This window comes from Xenia sp. Carnegie-2017, unplaced genomic scaffold, assembly GCF_021976095.1.
Source record: "Xenia sp. Carnegie-2017 unplaced genomic scaffold, XeniaSp_v1 HiC_scaffold_6, whole genome shotgun sequence".
Taxonomy (NCBI): Eukaryota; Metazoa; Cnidaria; class Anthozoa; order Malacalcyonacea; family Xeniidae; genus Xenia; species Xenia sp. Carnegie-2017.
The window spans coordinates 7,003,203-7,018,303 of NW_025813526.1; the positions used below are offsets into that span (position 1 = coordinate 7,003,203).

General features: G+C 34.2%; 2 protein-coding genes and 1 long non-coding RNA gene across 4 annotated transcripts; 1 reads left to right on the forward strand and 2 right to left on the reverse strand.

Annotated features, from left to right (window-relative positions):
- Positions 1–6,178: 6,178 nt before the first annotated feature.
- On the reverse strand, positions 6,179–7,177 carry LOC124458079. The gene is made up of 3 exons (XR_006952994.1): positions 7,105–7,177; positions 6,788–6,866; positions 6,179–6,276 (listed from the first exon to the last, which is right to left on the reverse strand). It is a non-coding gene; the product is annotated as an uncharacterized LOC124458079 (long non-coding RNA).
- A 3,689-nt stretch (positions 7,178–10,866) lies between these two features.
- Positions 10,867–13,808, reverse strand: LOC124457887. Of its 2 annotated transcripts, XM_047008053.1 has the most exons (8): positions 13,574–13,808; positions 13,050–13,308; positions 12,805–12,975; positions 12,613–12,697; positions 12,040–12,408; positions 11,760–11,970; positions 11,446–11,537; positions 10,867–11,354 (listed from the first exon to the last, which is right to left on the reverse strand). In XM_047008053.1, the coding sequence occupies exons 1-6, from the start codon at positions 13,665–13,667 to the stop codon at positions 11,914–11,916; spliced, it is 1,035 nt and encodes a 344-aa protein (XP_046864009.1). In that variant the 5' UTR covers positions 13,668–13,808; the 3' UTR covers positions 10,867–11,354; positions 11,446–11,537; positions 11,760–11,913. The 2 variants fall into 2 exon arrangements, 1 of the variants encoding a protein (XP_046864009.1); XR_006952857.1 differs by lacking the exon at positions 12,613–12,697 and having other exon boundaries at positions 13,574–13,804.
- An 84-nt stretch (positions 13,809–13,892) lies between these two features.
- On the forward strand, positions 13,893–15,100 carry LOC124457888. The gene is made up of 3 exons (XM_047008054.1): positions 13,893–14,576; positions 14,670–14,813; positions 14,879–15,100. Exons 1-3 carry the CDS (start codon positions 13,944–13,946, stop codon positions 14,924–14,926), a joined length of 825 nt encoding a protein of 274 aa, XP_046864010.1. The 5' UTR covers positions 13,893–13,943; the 3' UTR covers positions 14,927–15,100.
- The last annotated feature ends 1 nt before the right edge of the window (position 15,101 follows it).

Genomic DNA, 15,101 nt, shown 5'->3' on the forward strand with positions numbered 1-15,101 from the left:
TTATTTTTATCAACAGTTTGTAAACTCGAACTCTCTGGAAAAAAACACGTTTGCTGTACGATTAAAAGAACAATTCTCGTTCATAAAATTATTTTCTCTTTCCATAGAAAACATGATTGACCGAGAAGTCTTTCTATTGATCACGCGAGATATGAATTCAACTGCTGGCGCAAGAATATACCTCCAAGAAATAGCCACAAGAACATCGGGTAAATGAACAGTGCTAATCTTCAGTTTCTCGATTCACATTGTTAGGAAAACGGAAGTAGGCTATAACGCACAACAAAATGCAATGCTTTTGAGTTCTGTCACAAACACACATCGCGTTTTCAATTTTGTCTTCGAAAAACAGATTTTATCATGAACTTTTATTTTACGAACTTGCGTTTCAACGTCATAATACTGTGCAAAATCTCACAAAATCAAAAATCATGTTTCTGTTGTTGTTAGCATGTACTTAACTATTTGTCAGAGCGATTAGACTTAGCTTGCCTAAAAAATTATGGGAAATTGCAGAATAGAAATCTTCAGTTTCCATTTCTTCATGTCTAGCAAAAATCTGGATACAGCCAGAAGATCTAGATTGGCATGATTTTCACTTGGTACCCGAGAAAATCCTGAAAACTTTTATTGGGGAGCAACGTAGTTTGCAGAAAATTATACAAGTATGCTTTAACCGTTTTATCTGGAAGACGTTCGTTATCCTTCGTAGTGTGAGACCATCTTAGAATTAGCTTTAGCTGCTTTAAAGTAAATATCGCGGTCATCGAGACATATGTACATAACAATTTTTTAATCACCAGTTATATACTAATGAATAATTGTGTTGTATTTAGCTGCTTTATCGATAATACGTTTTACAGTTCGTTCTTAGGTTCAAAATTTAAAAACGATTATACTGCTGTATTGATAGACTTGTCGATTTTTAACATGACTAAAAACATTTGAAGGTGTTTTTAAAGCAAAAATTTACTGTTGTTTATTAAAAGCATTTAACGCCGAAATCCAAGCCACATATCTTCACCAGGGTTTCCGGGTCAGATTAACCCAACTTGTGTCGATGGCATTATAACCAGTAACGGGTTAACGATTTGACCCTATATGGATCATATCTGACCCAGATGTTTCTAGAGTGTGTAAATGCGTGAAAGCACACAAAGCTTTTTTCATACTGTCTCCAACGAGAAACCTTATAGCTTTCATAATATGTAGGGAAAAAAATTTGCGCAATACACTCTTGAGAATAATAGCACAATGAGCCATGTTGAAATACAAAGAAATAGCAAAGACCTTAACTTAACTTGAACATCGTAAAATAAGCATATGTTCATTTATCAAGTGTAATGAAATTTTACGTGTTGAAGAATCTTACCTTCTAAAAAGACCGCATGAGTTTACAATATGAAACTGATCAAGTTGGCTGTGCCATTTTCTAACAACAGGCCAAACATTATGTTGTGTATCTTCATCAAGAGCTGAATACGAAACCTGATCAGGAGGAATTTTGAGTTAAACTTTGTGTTTTGTTGGGCAAAAATGAAAACACTATACGAATAAAAAAATTACCAAACTGATACTAAACAACCAAATGGCTACGCCAGCTTTCACACAACATAAAACAAGAGAAAAAATTTTGTCCAAAACTTTCTCTTGCTGACAACATCTAAAACAAAATACTGTTATAAGATTTATGAAAAGAAAAACGGATTAACAATTGGCAATGTAGCAGATCCAAAACAATCACGAAACAAGACTGAACTGAAAAAAAATCAAGCCACTTAAAGAGTTCATAAACACGATATCATCTGCGCTAGAACATGAATTTTGAAACGATTATACGCATATTAAAAAACATAAAGGGTCAAAAAACTGCAAAACTGCACGCAAACAGGTGTATGTTTAAAGAAATTTTGTGGTCAAAGATGGCATTCAAAACAGAAGCAACTGGGAGCGACTATGCTTTGAACAACCCTTTAAGTGGCATTGTAGTAAATAAGCAATAATAACAAACATAATAAAACTCAACTGTGAAAAACTTATTCCATATTAGACAATTAATGATCAGCAGTAAATGAACTCATTCACGCGTCCATGCAACATAAGTAAAACACATACAAAAATCGTGGAAGATATCGTGGAGAGAGAACACGATGAAAACTTAACAAAACCTCTCTTATCTTGGAAGTTTTACATTGTCTTCACGTCTTATTTATCGAAGGATCAGAAAGGAAAATTTCGTGCAGTTACTACATTTCAATGTTCCCTTTTTCAACAATCTGTATACAATATACGTAACAAAGTAAAAGATTTAACCGTTTAAGCTAGGTAGTATCTTTAGATGTTTGCAGATGTAGATCGCGTCCAAGTTAGTAGATTCCTGAGAAGGAGTATTGATGTTGATATTAACTGACGTTTGGATAACCTTAACCTTAACCCATTTGACTCTAAAGATGTCTATCGCTAAGGTTATGGAAACTGCAGCCAAAACGTCAAACCTCAACAAAGTTTGAAAAATGACAAAACCAAGAGACAATGCTCCAATCCAAATAGAAAATAGAACAATAGCCTTCAGAGCAACAACAAACTGGGAATAGGTAAAATCTAGAAAAAAGAAAACGCCAAGTGTTTAATATCAGTTCAAGAAACCTAAAACTAGAAAACATAAACATGTTTCATTTTGAGTTCTATATGGATGAGAATGAACTGAAACAAACTTTCCTGACCTATTTTTGTGATGATAATATTTTTGCTATCAAATTCCACTAAAAATAAACGCTGGATCCAATAAACGAAGAAAAATGCAACAACCAGAACAATCAACTTCCTGATGGCATTAACAATAGCATTAAAAACGCGACATCTTCATTTAAGTTCACAAGACAATATGCCTAAATAAAAAATTGAGTAAATAAATACATTAAATAACAAATCGCTAGTATATTCCTAACATAAATACTAACATTAAATTCCGGGAAATTTCATAACAATACTCCTACCATTTCATTATTACATAAAAATAATGTTGGTAACATTTCCCAATTGTTATAGTTCAGAACATTTATATTCATTACGTGAAATAACTACACTATAACAATTATACTAACATGTATATTCCTGCAAATTTCAGACACGTTTTGGTAAATGAAAGAGTATAAGTATAATGCCAGAAAAAAACTTTGTAGAAACATTTAACAGTATGCATAAGTAAGCACTTCTAACCACACAAGAAAACACATAGAACCCTCAAAACAATAAACAACTCACAGAAAGTGCTCACATCGAAACACACAAAAAATACAATCATGCAAAAAAGTTATATTGCTAGAAAAGCGAATAGGTTGAGTTTACTGTTCGCAAAACGATCACAGAAGACTTTAAAGAGAGAATAAGGGCTTCGATATAATTTGAATGGTGCAGAGATGCAAAGTTGGACATTGAAGTTGTTACGCATTAACACATTAAAAAAAAACTAATTTTGCTCAAGAGAACGATAATGAGTAATTGGATCAGAGAAGGTCACATCGAGATTATGAGGAATAACTTAGGGAGATTCTTTCTCCTCTTTGCTGTATTGTATTTCTGACTACACCTAAGTAAAGCTACAAGAGGTCAATCACAAGCGAACCAAACAGTAGCCTGTTTTATTTAATCTAAATTTAATTGGAAATAACGAGAAAGAACAAAATAATGAACTGAAAATCGCGAAACAATTCAGTGAAGATACAGGTATGGAATTTGCACTCGAAAGTTGTTCCAAAGCCAGTTTCAAAACAGGCAAACTAATCTCAACTGCAAACATTACTGACGACACAAAAAGAGAAGAATTGCATGGACGACGAGAAAGTATTGGTAGATCTGGGTGTAAACGAAAGTGTTGGTATGAAGAATGACAAAATGAAAAAGAAGAGCAGAAACGAACACTGTAGAAGAGCAAAATTAATCAAATGAAATGAAATCAAATGATGAAACGAAATACAAAAAGTCCATAGTTAACACTGTAGTAGTCAGAATTTTGCAATATAGCTTTAGCATCTGAAGAATATTGACGCAAAACAGGTAAACTGTTAGCCATACAGAAAATTTTACATGGTATAAACCATAACTGGAAAGAGTGTATATCCCGAGAAAAGATGGAAGTACGGGTCATCGACTATTGACGCAGAAAAAGCATTTAACAATAGAACTGAATAAATATCTGAAACACAAAGAAGAGCAATTAAAAAAGCAGGTGCCTAAAGATGACGATGTAAGGCTAAAAATTGAATAGCTTATCATGGTATTAAATTAGAAAGGAATAACAATGCCAGACATTGAGAAAAGGCAAGAGTGCCTTAGTGATTGAAAACATTGCATGGCTCGTATCCAAAAAGGTGAGACAGACCTCAAGCATAGACACAACTAACACAAGTATATGGTTGTCAAAAAATATAAAAAGAAAAACAGTGGGACAACTAAATGCATTTCAAGATCAAGCAAAGAGCACAAGAAAGTAGAAAAAAAGGATATTTCGTCATGACGATAGGTAACAGCCAATCTACACGCAGACTATCGTTGTAATTACAATAGAACAACAAGACTAATGGAATAATAACAGCTAACAGATCGGACAATATTCATTGAATTCTATCTGTATGCTGCACATTAAACTCTCTCCCCATCATATTGTCAAGATTCTTTGTCAAAATATGGTATCGCCATTATATAATTTCTATAATGTCATATTAGAGTTTAGAGCAACTTTTTTCGTTTTGTTTACGAGGGGCCAACTGATCCAAAATACGTCCAATTAAACATATTATATAGGTCCTCTCAGTGAAAGGCTGTGTAGTTTGCTAATTAAGATCATCAAAAATTGATCTAATTTCTTTCATTTTCATTGCTTGTGTTTGTACATATCTTTGCTTTTCTTGTACCAACATTAGCTTCTATCACTTTCATAGCAAAGATGATGCTGCAGTCGAATGAGCAACATTAAAAAGCACTGCCTACATTTATTAACTTCATATATCATATAAGTTGTCCTAATGGCAAGCTATTCATAATAACATTTTGGAACTTCTATTACGTCATCTACTCAACCATTTCCTTATTATTTCTCCATCGTAACGGATCTCATTGAACAGTATTAATGAAATCATCACAAAGGTTATTTCTCTCAATAATACGTAGTGTTAAAAATTTATGAATTCTGATTATCACAAATATCTACTTGTTTCTTGTCCCATGCCCACGTTAGAACTTTGAAGAATATACGAATAACACTTCCTATTTGGTTTAAACTTGGCATCGTCGATCTTCACCGATCACCCCACGTCTATTATGCCTTATATTTGTCTGACACTTCAACATTCACAACACTTTTCGCATCTGAATAGATTTCAGTTACCTTATGCCATCATGCATGACATGAACACGACGTTGCCTTGGGGAGATTTAGGCTGCGTTTACACTATACCGGGTTCGCTCATCACGACATCTTTATTTGCTTTAAAGGGTTAACTGTTCGGAGTAAAAGCTTATTAAGCTAATAGATTTAGTCCATTTGATTGTGTTTCTGACGTTGAACAATTTCACTGCCTTTTAATACAAAGAATATTGAACCTGCGACGATAGCAATCCGGTATAGTGTTCACGTGGATTAGCAATAAGCAAAAGAAATTATCACAGCCATTAATGTTAAATCTTATTCTTTAGAAATTTGCAATCAATAACATTGTTGTAAATTTAATTTAAAGTAGCTGCAATAATTTATTTTGACTAAATATGGATACGCTAGGGTTCCAACTTCAATTCATTGAATTATACTGGAATGATAACTCTATTAATGCCCTGTGATTGGATGAAGCCAACATACGTCTAAAATTTGTCTACCCCCAAGAAATAGTGCATATTTTCTTGGCGATCGATATTTGACTCATCTGTCACGAATGACAAATGTTGTTCAAAACTTCTGCGCACACTAGGAAACTTTGTCGATCACACTTGTCACGAATAACAAGTACGCGCGGCAAGTTCACCAGTGTGCGGCGAGCTTAAAAGGTAATCGTTTTCATTTACATTTACGACAAATTTTAACTGCAATTTTTGAAATGAAAACACTTTCCAATTTAAAAATTATTAAATATCTTTTATTAATACAACTTTAAGTAAACATTCTTACGGCTTACCAGTAAACGGTAGATCATTGTCATGAAGAAGTGACAAGCACAGAGCGATGGTGAGCAAATTAAAGAAATTATAATTTCCTGTGGCAATTATCAGCAACTGGAACGTCACCTACATACATGCAGACAAAAAATAAACAAGGTAGAACTTAAAAGCAACGACATGTTACAATTTGATATATAATATGTAAACACAAGCACAAAAATGTTAAAGGATGTAAACAAGGTCACATGAGCTGTTTACATGAATGAAAAGAGTTTCATTCCTATGAAAGTATTTTTTCGTATGAATAACATTTAAGATATAATAAGTATTAAATACAACGAAACACAAACATGACGCGCAACAATGCAAGTCTATGCTGTTTGGGAAAATGACGTCTTTTGTTTCTTAATAAACTATTCTTGAATTGCAACTGCTCTCTTGAGATTTGCGAATCAATGTTGCTCGCCCACGCCGGCTGGTGCCAACAATATATCTGATGAAATGTTCTTTTGTATCAGACCACCATGGCTGAATTGCAAGTCAAGAATTCTTGAAGAAATTTATTTAGAAATATTGCTCAACTAAACTCAAGACTCAAGACAAAACATGAACACAGGCACAACTTAAACTACAATACCTGCAAATAAAAAGCAAACATTCGTAGGGATCTTATCGGTGAAAAGAATAAGAATGGGATCGGTATTTCTATGACAAACCTAAAAAGATTGAATATTTTAGGTTCTGTAGCAAACATTTCGGGGTTTATTCATAGTTGCATGTAAACACAAGCAAAAAAAAGAGATAAAGAAAAAGATGCCCCAGCATACATGCATTAAAACCACGACTGTTACTTTTTTAAAACCCAGAAGAACATTAACAAATAGAGCATAACTGGAAAACCACATTTAACATTTAAGAATATTATAAAATGATTAATACTAGAAAATCTCTTACGTCATCATAACACTAAATCTTTGAAACCAGGAGGGCAAATGATGTGCAAACCACGCAAGAGGAGTAGGGATACACTGTATTAAAAAAAAATATTTAAAATGTTCATGGCATACAATAGCACTATAACAACAAAGGAAAATTCAGTTGTGCCAGACCTATATCTTTTGACAGCCAATTAATTTACTAAAGCACTCAGTCGAGTACACATGAATATATGATAATTTTTACTCCCCTCCCTCCCAATTAACCTTCTAGCTTCTGCTTACAATGAAATATAATTTATTGTAAGCAGACATATTAAATTTTATATCACAAATACATTACGGCTGGAGAAATTACTTATGAATGACAACAGTTGCGCGAGCGCAAAAAAAGCTAACTAGGTTGTTCGAGAGAAGTTCAAATTTACATTATATTGCCTAACATTCAGGTAGACATATCGTTTAAGACATTGAATGGTACGGCAAGGATTCTGGCATGAAAACAAGAAAAGCGTGTAAGGGTGCGACCACATGTCACAAGATGCCAGACATACAATATCAAGATATCATCGATTAGCTAATGGCGATTTGATGATGGACGTTGAACTAACGATAATCGAAAAAATCCCATAAAACAGAAGAGTAACTTTTGGTCAACAAGAATCATGATGTTAATTGATAACATACAAAGCAACACATATCGGTGAATTTAGTACTCAGTGTGAGAGATGATTCAAAAGTCAAACCCTTGGTTAGAAATGTGATAATCCTATAGCAATGTGAAGAGTCTCAAGCTCTATCTGCCGAATGTGTTGCGTTTCAAAGATTGATCGGGGCAAGATGAAAAGAAGGTATACATGCTGAGTTTAGGGAGAAGTATTGCGATTATCTGAAGTATGGAGAGTTACAGGCCTCTTTTGAGTGGCAAACAAATCAAACGTCTGAGTTGAGACATTTCAGTTTGCTTGGAATATGTTTGGTTACCTACATTTTCATACATCCAGCACAGCATGGTGTTTTGGAGGTACATGGTCACATACCATGACACTTTTTCATTTACATCTGAAGCTCATACGCAAGGACGGCGCTAGAACGCTAATTGGAGAAGGGGTATGTAAATTCATATATTCAGTTGTGGACGAGTGAGTTCTTGTGAAAGTAATTTGATTTTCTAAAGAAGTCAGTCGGGCACAGCGGAATATATGACTATACACCACCCCAATTAACTTTCTAGCGCCGTCCCTGGTCATACGGTAGAAGATGGCCAGGAGAGGAAAGTTAGTCGGAGCAAATACTTACCAATGTTCGCACGTCTCCATATGAGACTCTACACAATCCGACAGTGCTCAAACTACGCACGCGCAGTGAGCGTAATATACAAAGTGTATGTACAAGGTGCCCTCCAGCTATCACCATATTAAAATGGTGACTCCCGCACTTGGGACATATATATATTTAAAAAATTCTATTGATTAGTTATGAAGCTATATGCCAAATAAGAGAAATGAAAAGTAAACTTTTAGTTAAAGCTTAGTGTATTCTTAGATTCATTGGTTGCTCTACGTTTTATGTGATGTTTATGGAAAGAAACATAGTCATAAACAGTTAAGAATTACTTTTTACTGTTGCATTTGATTGTAAACGGACTTTAAAGACGATTTTTCAGTTTATCATTTTGAGTGATAAGTTTTAGTTGAATGTGGTGCCAAGTGTGGTGCCAAATTAATATTAGTAACTCAATTATGTATGAAATTGATACGTTTTGTTTATCAAACACAGGTTTGGTTTTTTTTTGCAGTTAAATGTATTATATCCATTTGTACATCCTGTGTCCTAAGTGCAGAGTACACTATTGCACCAAGCTGATAACTAGGATGATGCATTGCTATACACGTTGTGAGTATATTTATAAAGACACTGTTAAGTGTCATTTGATTGTATGGTAGGCAATGAGGACTTATTCTTGCATGACCTAATCCTATGTAACAACAGGGCATTTTTAGATTGGCTTGTAATAATTCTTAGCGCATGCAATGTAAGTAAATATATGTTATGCAGAAAAACAAATCTTGGGCTTGCCTATTTTAAACAATACCCGTAACCTTCATATTTTTAAACTGTGGGCAGGGATGAAGGATGATTGTGCAGCTTACAAACCACTAACTTATAGCAAAAGTAATTAAACTCTTATATTCAGTAAATCGAAGCAAAGCAGACTATCTACAAGAAAACATATGAGTAAATTTTACGGTTGATTTCGTACGTTATTTGTGGTTGGTATTTTACAGCAATTTTCGACAAAACTAAGAAAATTTTTTCCATAATTTAATACAAATTTATGTCTGCACATGCAGAACATTAACGAACATGAAGATTGATAGTATATAGTTACCACAAAGGTAATATTAATCACGCTAGGCAAAGCCACGGCAGTTGCATTCTCTGTAGTAAAACAAAATAACCAGTTTACCTTGCTTCAAATCATAGGTAAAAAAACCGCTTCAAATCAACTTCCAGAAGCAAAACATCATTTAAAATAAATTAATAATTTTATAGATTTTTCCCAGTCAACAGCGATAACAATGACTTCGGAACTGTTGCTGATGCTTTAACAATACGGCACGACAAAATCTCCATGGCTTTCACGCGTGAAATGTGCCATGTGATCTCTACATAAAAGTGATTACGCATTCCACGCTTCATGCCAGCCTCCTACGCATGACTCTGAGCCAAAACGCTGCCTTAATACATATGATCTTAATACATATGATCGCTCTTCAGGCATAGCTCACGCAAGAGCAACAAGCCATCAATGGCCCTCGGTTTAAAATTATTGAACTATCGACAACTTCTCATGAACGAAAAAAAAAAGCTATAACCATGTTCAAGTCATATTGGAATAGGAGACTCGCACTGGTGTTGAAATAATAAAACTTAATCCATCGCCTCCTCTCCCCTTCCTTTCAAATCTGCCGTTATTTTGAACTGTTTGCTAGTCAGACTTTTGGCTAACTTGGTTGGATTTGAAAGCTTTTATGAGAAGCGAGCATATAAAATTTTTTTTGTTTGTCATTTGTATCATGCAATCATAAGACCTGAATTTAATGGACTTATTAAGACGAGCTATTAATTGTTGGTAATTTGGTGCAATTTCCCCCGTTATTTAAATGCAATTTTCCCCATTATTTAAATGCAATTTTCCCCATTATTTAAATGCAATTTTCCCCTTATCCAGTGGAAATAACTACATAATACTTATCAATAGACCACTTTGGCGGTTTTATTTGAATAAAAACACGTGCTCGCTAAGTGAAAAACTCGGACAAACATGGCGGAAAGTCATAACAATGACTAATTTGCTATATGAAATAGAAATATTTTTCGCTCTCTTGCAAATGTAGCGACGAATCAAACTTAGTCATAGTTGTTGCGCGTCAACAGATATACACTCTAAATTTCGAAGTGTACTGTGAACACGAAAAATGGTGTAAATTTCTGCCTCTATAGGAACACCAAAGAGGTGTAAATTGACATTGTAAAAATACACCCATCGGGTGTATTTGCTCTTGCCTCATTTTTTACATCAAGAGAGTGTAAATATACACCTCAAAGGTAAATATACAAATGGGATGTAATAATACACTCTAATGGTGTAATATGTCTAGTGCATGTTTACACTACGAATGTGTAAGCATAGTTAGAGTAGTGTAAACATATACATTAGACAGTGCATTCTTAAATTGAATTGACAACGCTCTGAAAAACAAAACAACGAGCAAAATAGCATATAAATGTATCATGAAAGTAAATTTCAGCATAATAAATACTACAAAGTTATTAAATGTAACCCCCACTTACATAACTATTTAAAACCTTAACAAAACTTTAAATAAAACTACATTATATCATTAAATCCTGTACTATAACCATATATTTTATTGTTCACATTCTGGTTCATAGTTGCGATAACTCTGACATTAACACCAACACCTTTGTTGGCACCTTTTGGGTGTCAAACACTTTCATGATATTTCTCTGCAGGAAATGAAATGTGTTGACACATTCTTTAGGGTATTGAATACTACATACGTAATACAATATAAGCATTGACTCCAGTGCATCCAGAATTCCTGCAGACCTTGTTACAATGTGGTTTTCGGCAACTACAGTTATAGCATCCGGATGGGGATCATCCACTGAGCCACTGATAACCAAAAATGGGGCCATTCCAGGTCTTGCTGCCATGGCAACCTCTTCTGCTTCACCAAACTGAAAATAGACAAAAAATTTAATCAAGCAGTTAGGCACTGCATTATTTGAGTTTCAATACAAATATCCATATTCTGCAATCAATACTAACCTGGTAAAAGTAAGACTCAGGACTTTTATTAGTTTTTGTTTTCCTTTCCAGTAAATGAGGCAACAAACACATTGCAACAAAAGTTTTGTTCTCTATGTAAAGTAATAAAACATGCATTAAAAATAAACAGATATTAAATTGATCAGTTGCACTTTACGAAAAACAAAGGCATGACAAATTTTTTTTCAGGGGAAAACAGCATGACCAGATGGGCACAAAAGATGATTTATTTAAATATTTCAAGTCAAAATGACTAAATAATAACTCAGTACATATGTAGCATGTTCTATACATACATAGTGAGACATGTTTACCTGCAGATAAAATATTTTCATTCTCTTCATCATCATTACAACTAGAGTCATTTGTAGGTTTACAAAGAAGCAGCAGCTTATTAGCTTCTTCTGAAACAAATTTCCTTTGCTCTGCTACTCTGATAATGTTGGGTGATACTTCTAGCAAATTGCCTTAATTACAATCAGCAGCCGAGCTATCTGCCATCAAATGACTGTACTCAGATTTTAGCTATAAAAATCAAAGGAGGATTACACAACAACATGTACAAAACATGCATTTGTATTGAATAATACATACATGGGCTTTTTTAAACAGGAAAGGATATTGTTCCATAATATCCTTCAGCAAATGTTTTTCCTCATTTATCATACGCCTCCTAAAGGAATATGTCAATTCCATCTTTTTGTTTACCAAAGTGAGGTTGGGTTGTTTTCTTTTCAATTCCTTCTTCATCCACGAAACATTTGCTTGGGAACAGACATCGTCCTTGCCATCTATTGGTGGAGGTGCCCAGTTCACAATTCCTCGTCGAACAGCTGCTCTGATTTTAGTTGCAGCTGGACTGCCATCAACATTGTTTCTTTTTCTAGATAGGACAACAGGGTCTGCTCTTTCATTTCTTAATTCATTATTAACTTTCTCACCAAGGTACCGATACCAAATTTCCTAAAAAGGTAATCACATATGAGTAATTCAGTAAAATTGCCTGTATGAAACCTGTCATAAAATTCTTCAAGCCATCAGTATGCAAGTTTATGGACAAACAATACAGATTTCAGCGTTTTTTGTTATGTGTTTTTTTTATTATAACTATACAAACATAATGAATAATAAGAAAAGACTATATACAATTATAAATAAAAGACTTATATAGCCACCACTTGCATCAGAAAGAAAAGGGTATTTTGCAATTATTGCACGACAAACATCTCGCCTTTGGTCTAGAGTGGGAGAACTATACAACAAAAGCCATTCTCGATGACACAAATATGCCATAATACACAACAGCAGGATAAAATCAAGAGAAAGTTGCTGAAAATATAAATGATGAAATGAACTTACACAGTAAATAGGCAAATTTTGTCGTAAATTGTTTGTATGAACTTGCATCTAACTTGCTTTGGCATTCTCAATTTCTTTGCAAGTGTTTCTTCAACCAAAGGCGGGAAATAGTCAGGAAGAACAAATGGCGATGTCCATTGTTTTCTGCCTTTTGCTACTGAGTTGTCACTGCTATGAAACACACACACAGGCATCCTCATGATAGATATATTTACAATTCAGTGTCTTTTAATACAATTCATTACCTTGCACTTGATAGTGATTCACACACACCAGATTGCCCACCAGGATTTGATGCATTTCCTTGAGAATTGGAGTCTTGCCACTTCGCCAGCATATCACATGTAGATAAGTCACTAGCAGACTCAGATGTAGAAGTCGAGCATCTAGTGTTCATTTGTTTGATGGCTTTCAATAACTTCATCCTGGGGCCAATCCTGACAACCAATGATTTTAAGGCATCTTCCGTCAAGCAGGACATTGCATCGCCATCAATGCCCTCGTCTAAGTATAATTTTGATATCAAAATATAGAATTTGTTTTCAAGTAGCAACGATCGATCGAATATTAAAAAGTCACGGATTTAGAACTCGCACGATAAGGAATAAAATATAGCGGTAAAATAGCACATGGTACCTTCGGTTGACATCGCAATAGTACAGCGCAACACAAAAGTTTCCCAAACTGAACCGAATTCGGAATCTTATTGCAGTAGTAAAATAATCAAAATAGTAAATACAAATGATGCAATTGCAAAGTCAATACCTACCACAAAACGTTTGGCTGATGTCTTGAAAACCATTTAAATCCAGCCAATTCACAACTTCTTCAACGGAAAATGTTTCTTTAAGTGTAGACCCCATTTTCAACAGATTTAGGACGAACGAAATACTTTTTCAAGTTAAATTAGAACAAACGGTCAAATTGTGAATGGCTATACACACTGCACACGACACGTTTATGGTAAAGAGCCGGCGGTTATAATGATACTGGGATCAAAAATGGAATAATTATGATTTACATTCTACTCAGAGGTCGGACTTATTTCTGAGCCGCTTATGGCTAATCACGGTAAATGCTGACCATTTAGTGATTAATAATCAAAGCAATTTTCGCAGTCGTTGCTTCGGATATTTTCAATGGCCAGAAGAAAAGAGCAAGAATTTAAATGTATAAACATACATTGCTCGCATCTATCATTTGCCTCTTTCAAGAGATATATGAGTCATGTTCGAGATTATCATGTTCATGAACCCAATTTCAAGATTAAATGTCCGTTTGACTCGTGTTGTCGGTCCTATTCACTGATATCGTCTTTAACATCTCATATGCGTCGAAAACATAAAGGTGACCTTGATTATGCAGTTGATTGTGAAGTCAATGATATGAACGGCGATATTACGCAAGACAATGACCATCTAGTGGCAGACTCGACACTGGACTCAATTGAGATAGGTTGCAACAACAAATATAATACGTATATTTCAGTCAAGGAAATGGCATTGTTTGCTTTGAAGACACAGGAATTCAATCAACTTGGTGACACTGCAACGGATGCAGTGCTTGAAAATACTTATCAGTTAATGGAGCAAAACGAGGACTATTTTAAAAAGCAAGTTAAATTATGCATCGAGCATTCCAGTGTTGACATTAAAGATATAAAGTGTTTCGAAGAATTACTTGAGTCACCACCCTCACTTTCTGCATCAAAAAAAGTATTGCAGACATCAAAGGATAGAAACAAGTATTTAAGGGAAACATTAAATATGGTGGTACGTATTTAAAGTATTCTAATACTTCTTATAAGAACATGATAGTATAATGTATTAATTACTACCTAAATGTATTATCTACTTATTTTGTAGGACCCAATTGAAATAGTGCTTGGAGAAGAGGTGGTAACTTCTGAAGTGAATGGTCAGTTCCGAGTGAAAAAACACTCCTTTCAGTATATTCCAATAATAAAGGTCTTGGAGCAATTGCTTAATCAAATTGACATCATGTCACAAGTAAGAAAAAGTTTACAATTGCAAAAACTAATATGCTGCTGTAACTTCTGTTAATTTTTTGTTAGGTTCGTAACCCTCACCAAAGTTTAGAAACAAAAGCCCGAAAAGTTTAGAAAAGGATAGAAAAGTTTAGAAAGTTTAGAAAAGGTTTTGATATATCAAATCTTTTACAGTTGGTTAATTAATAAATAATGAATTTAAACATTAAAAATGATGTAAATAATAAAGTAACACTTCGCGCCCCATAGTAGACCATAGACGTTTAACATTAAAAGTAATCGTAATAAT

Coding starts and splice junctions, on each gene's coding strand:
- LOC124457887 (XM_047008053.1), bottom strand. CDS start 13,667: ATGGGGTCTACACTTAAAGAAACATTTTCCGTTGAAGAAGTTGTGAAT. Junction 13,309..13,573: donor CATCAGCCAAACGTTTTGTG/GTAGGTATTGAC, acceptor AATTATACTTAG/ACGAGGGCATTGATGGCGAT. Junction 11,971..12,039: donor TCCTGTTTAAAAAAGCCCAT/GTATGTATTATT, acceptor TGATTTTTATAG/CTAAAATCTGAGTACAGTCA.
- LOC124457888 (XM_047008054.1), top strand. CDS start 13,944: ATGGCCAGAAGAAAAGAGCAAGAATTTAAATGTATAAACATACATTGC. Junction 14,577..14,669: donor GGGAAACATTAAATATGGTG/GTACGTATTTAA, acceptor CTTATTTTGTAG/GACCCAATTGAAATAGTGCT. Junction 14,814..14,878: donor AAATTGACATCATGTCACAA/GTAAGAAAAAGT, acceptor ATTTTTTGTTAG/GTTCGTAACCCTCACCAAAG.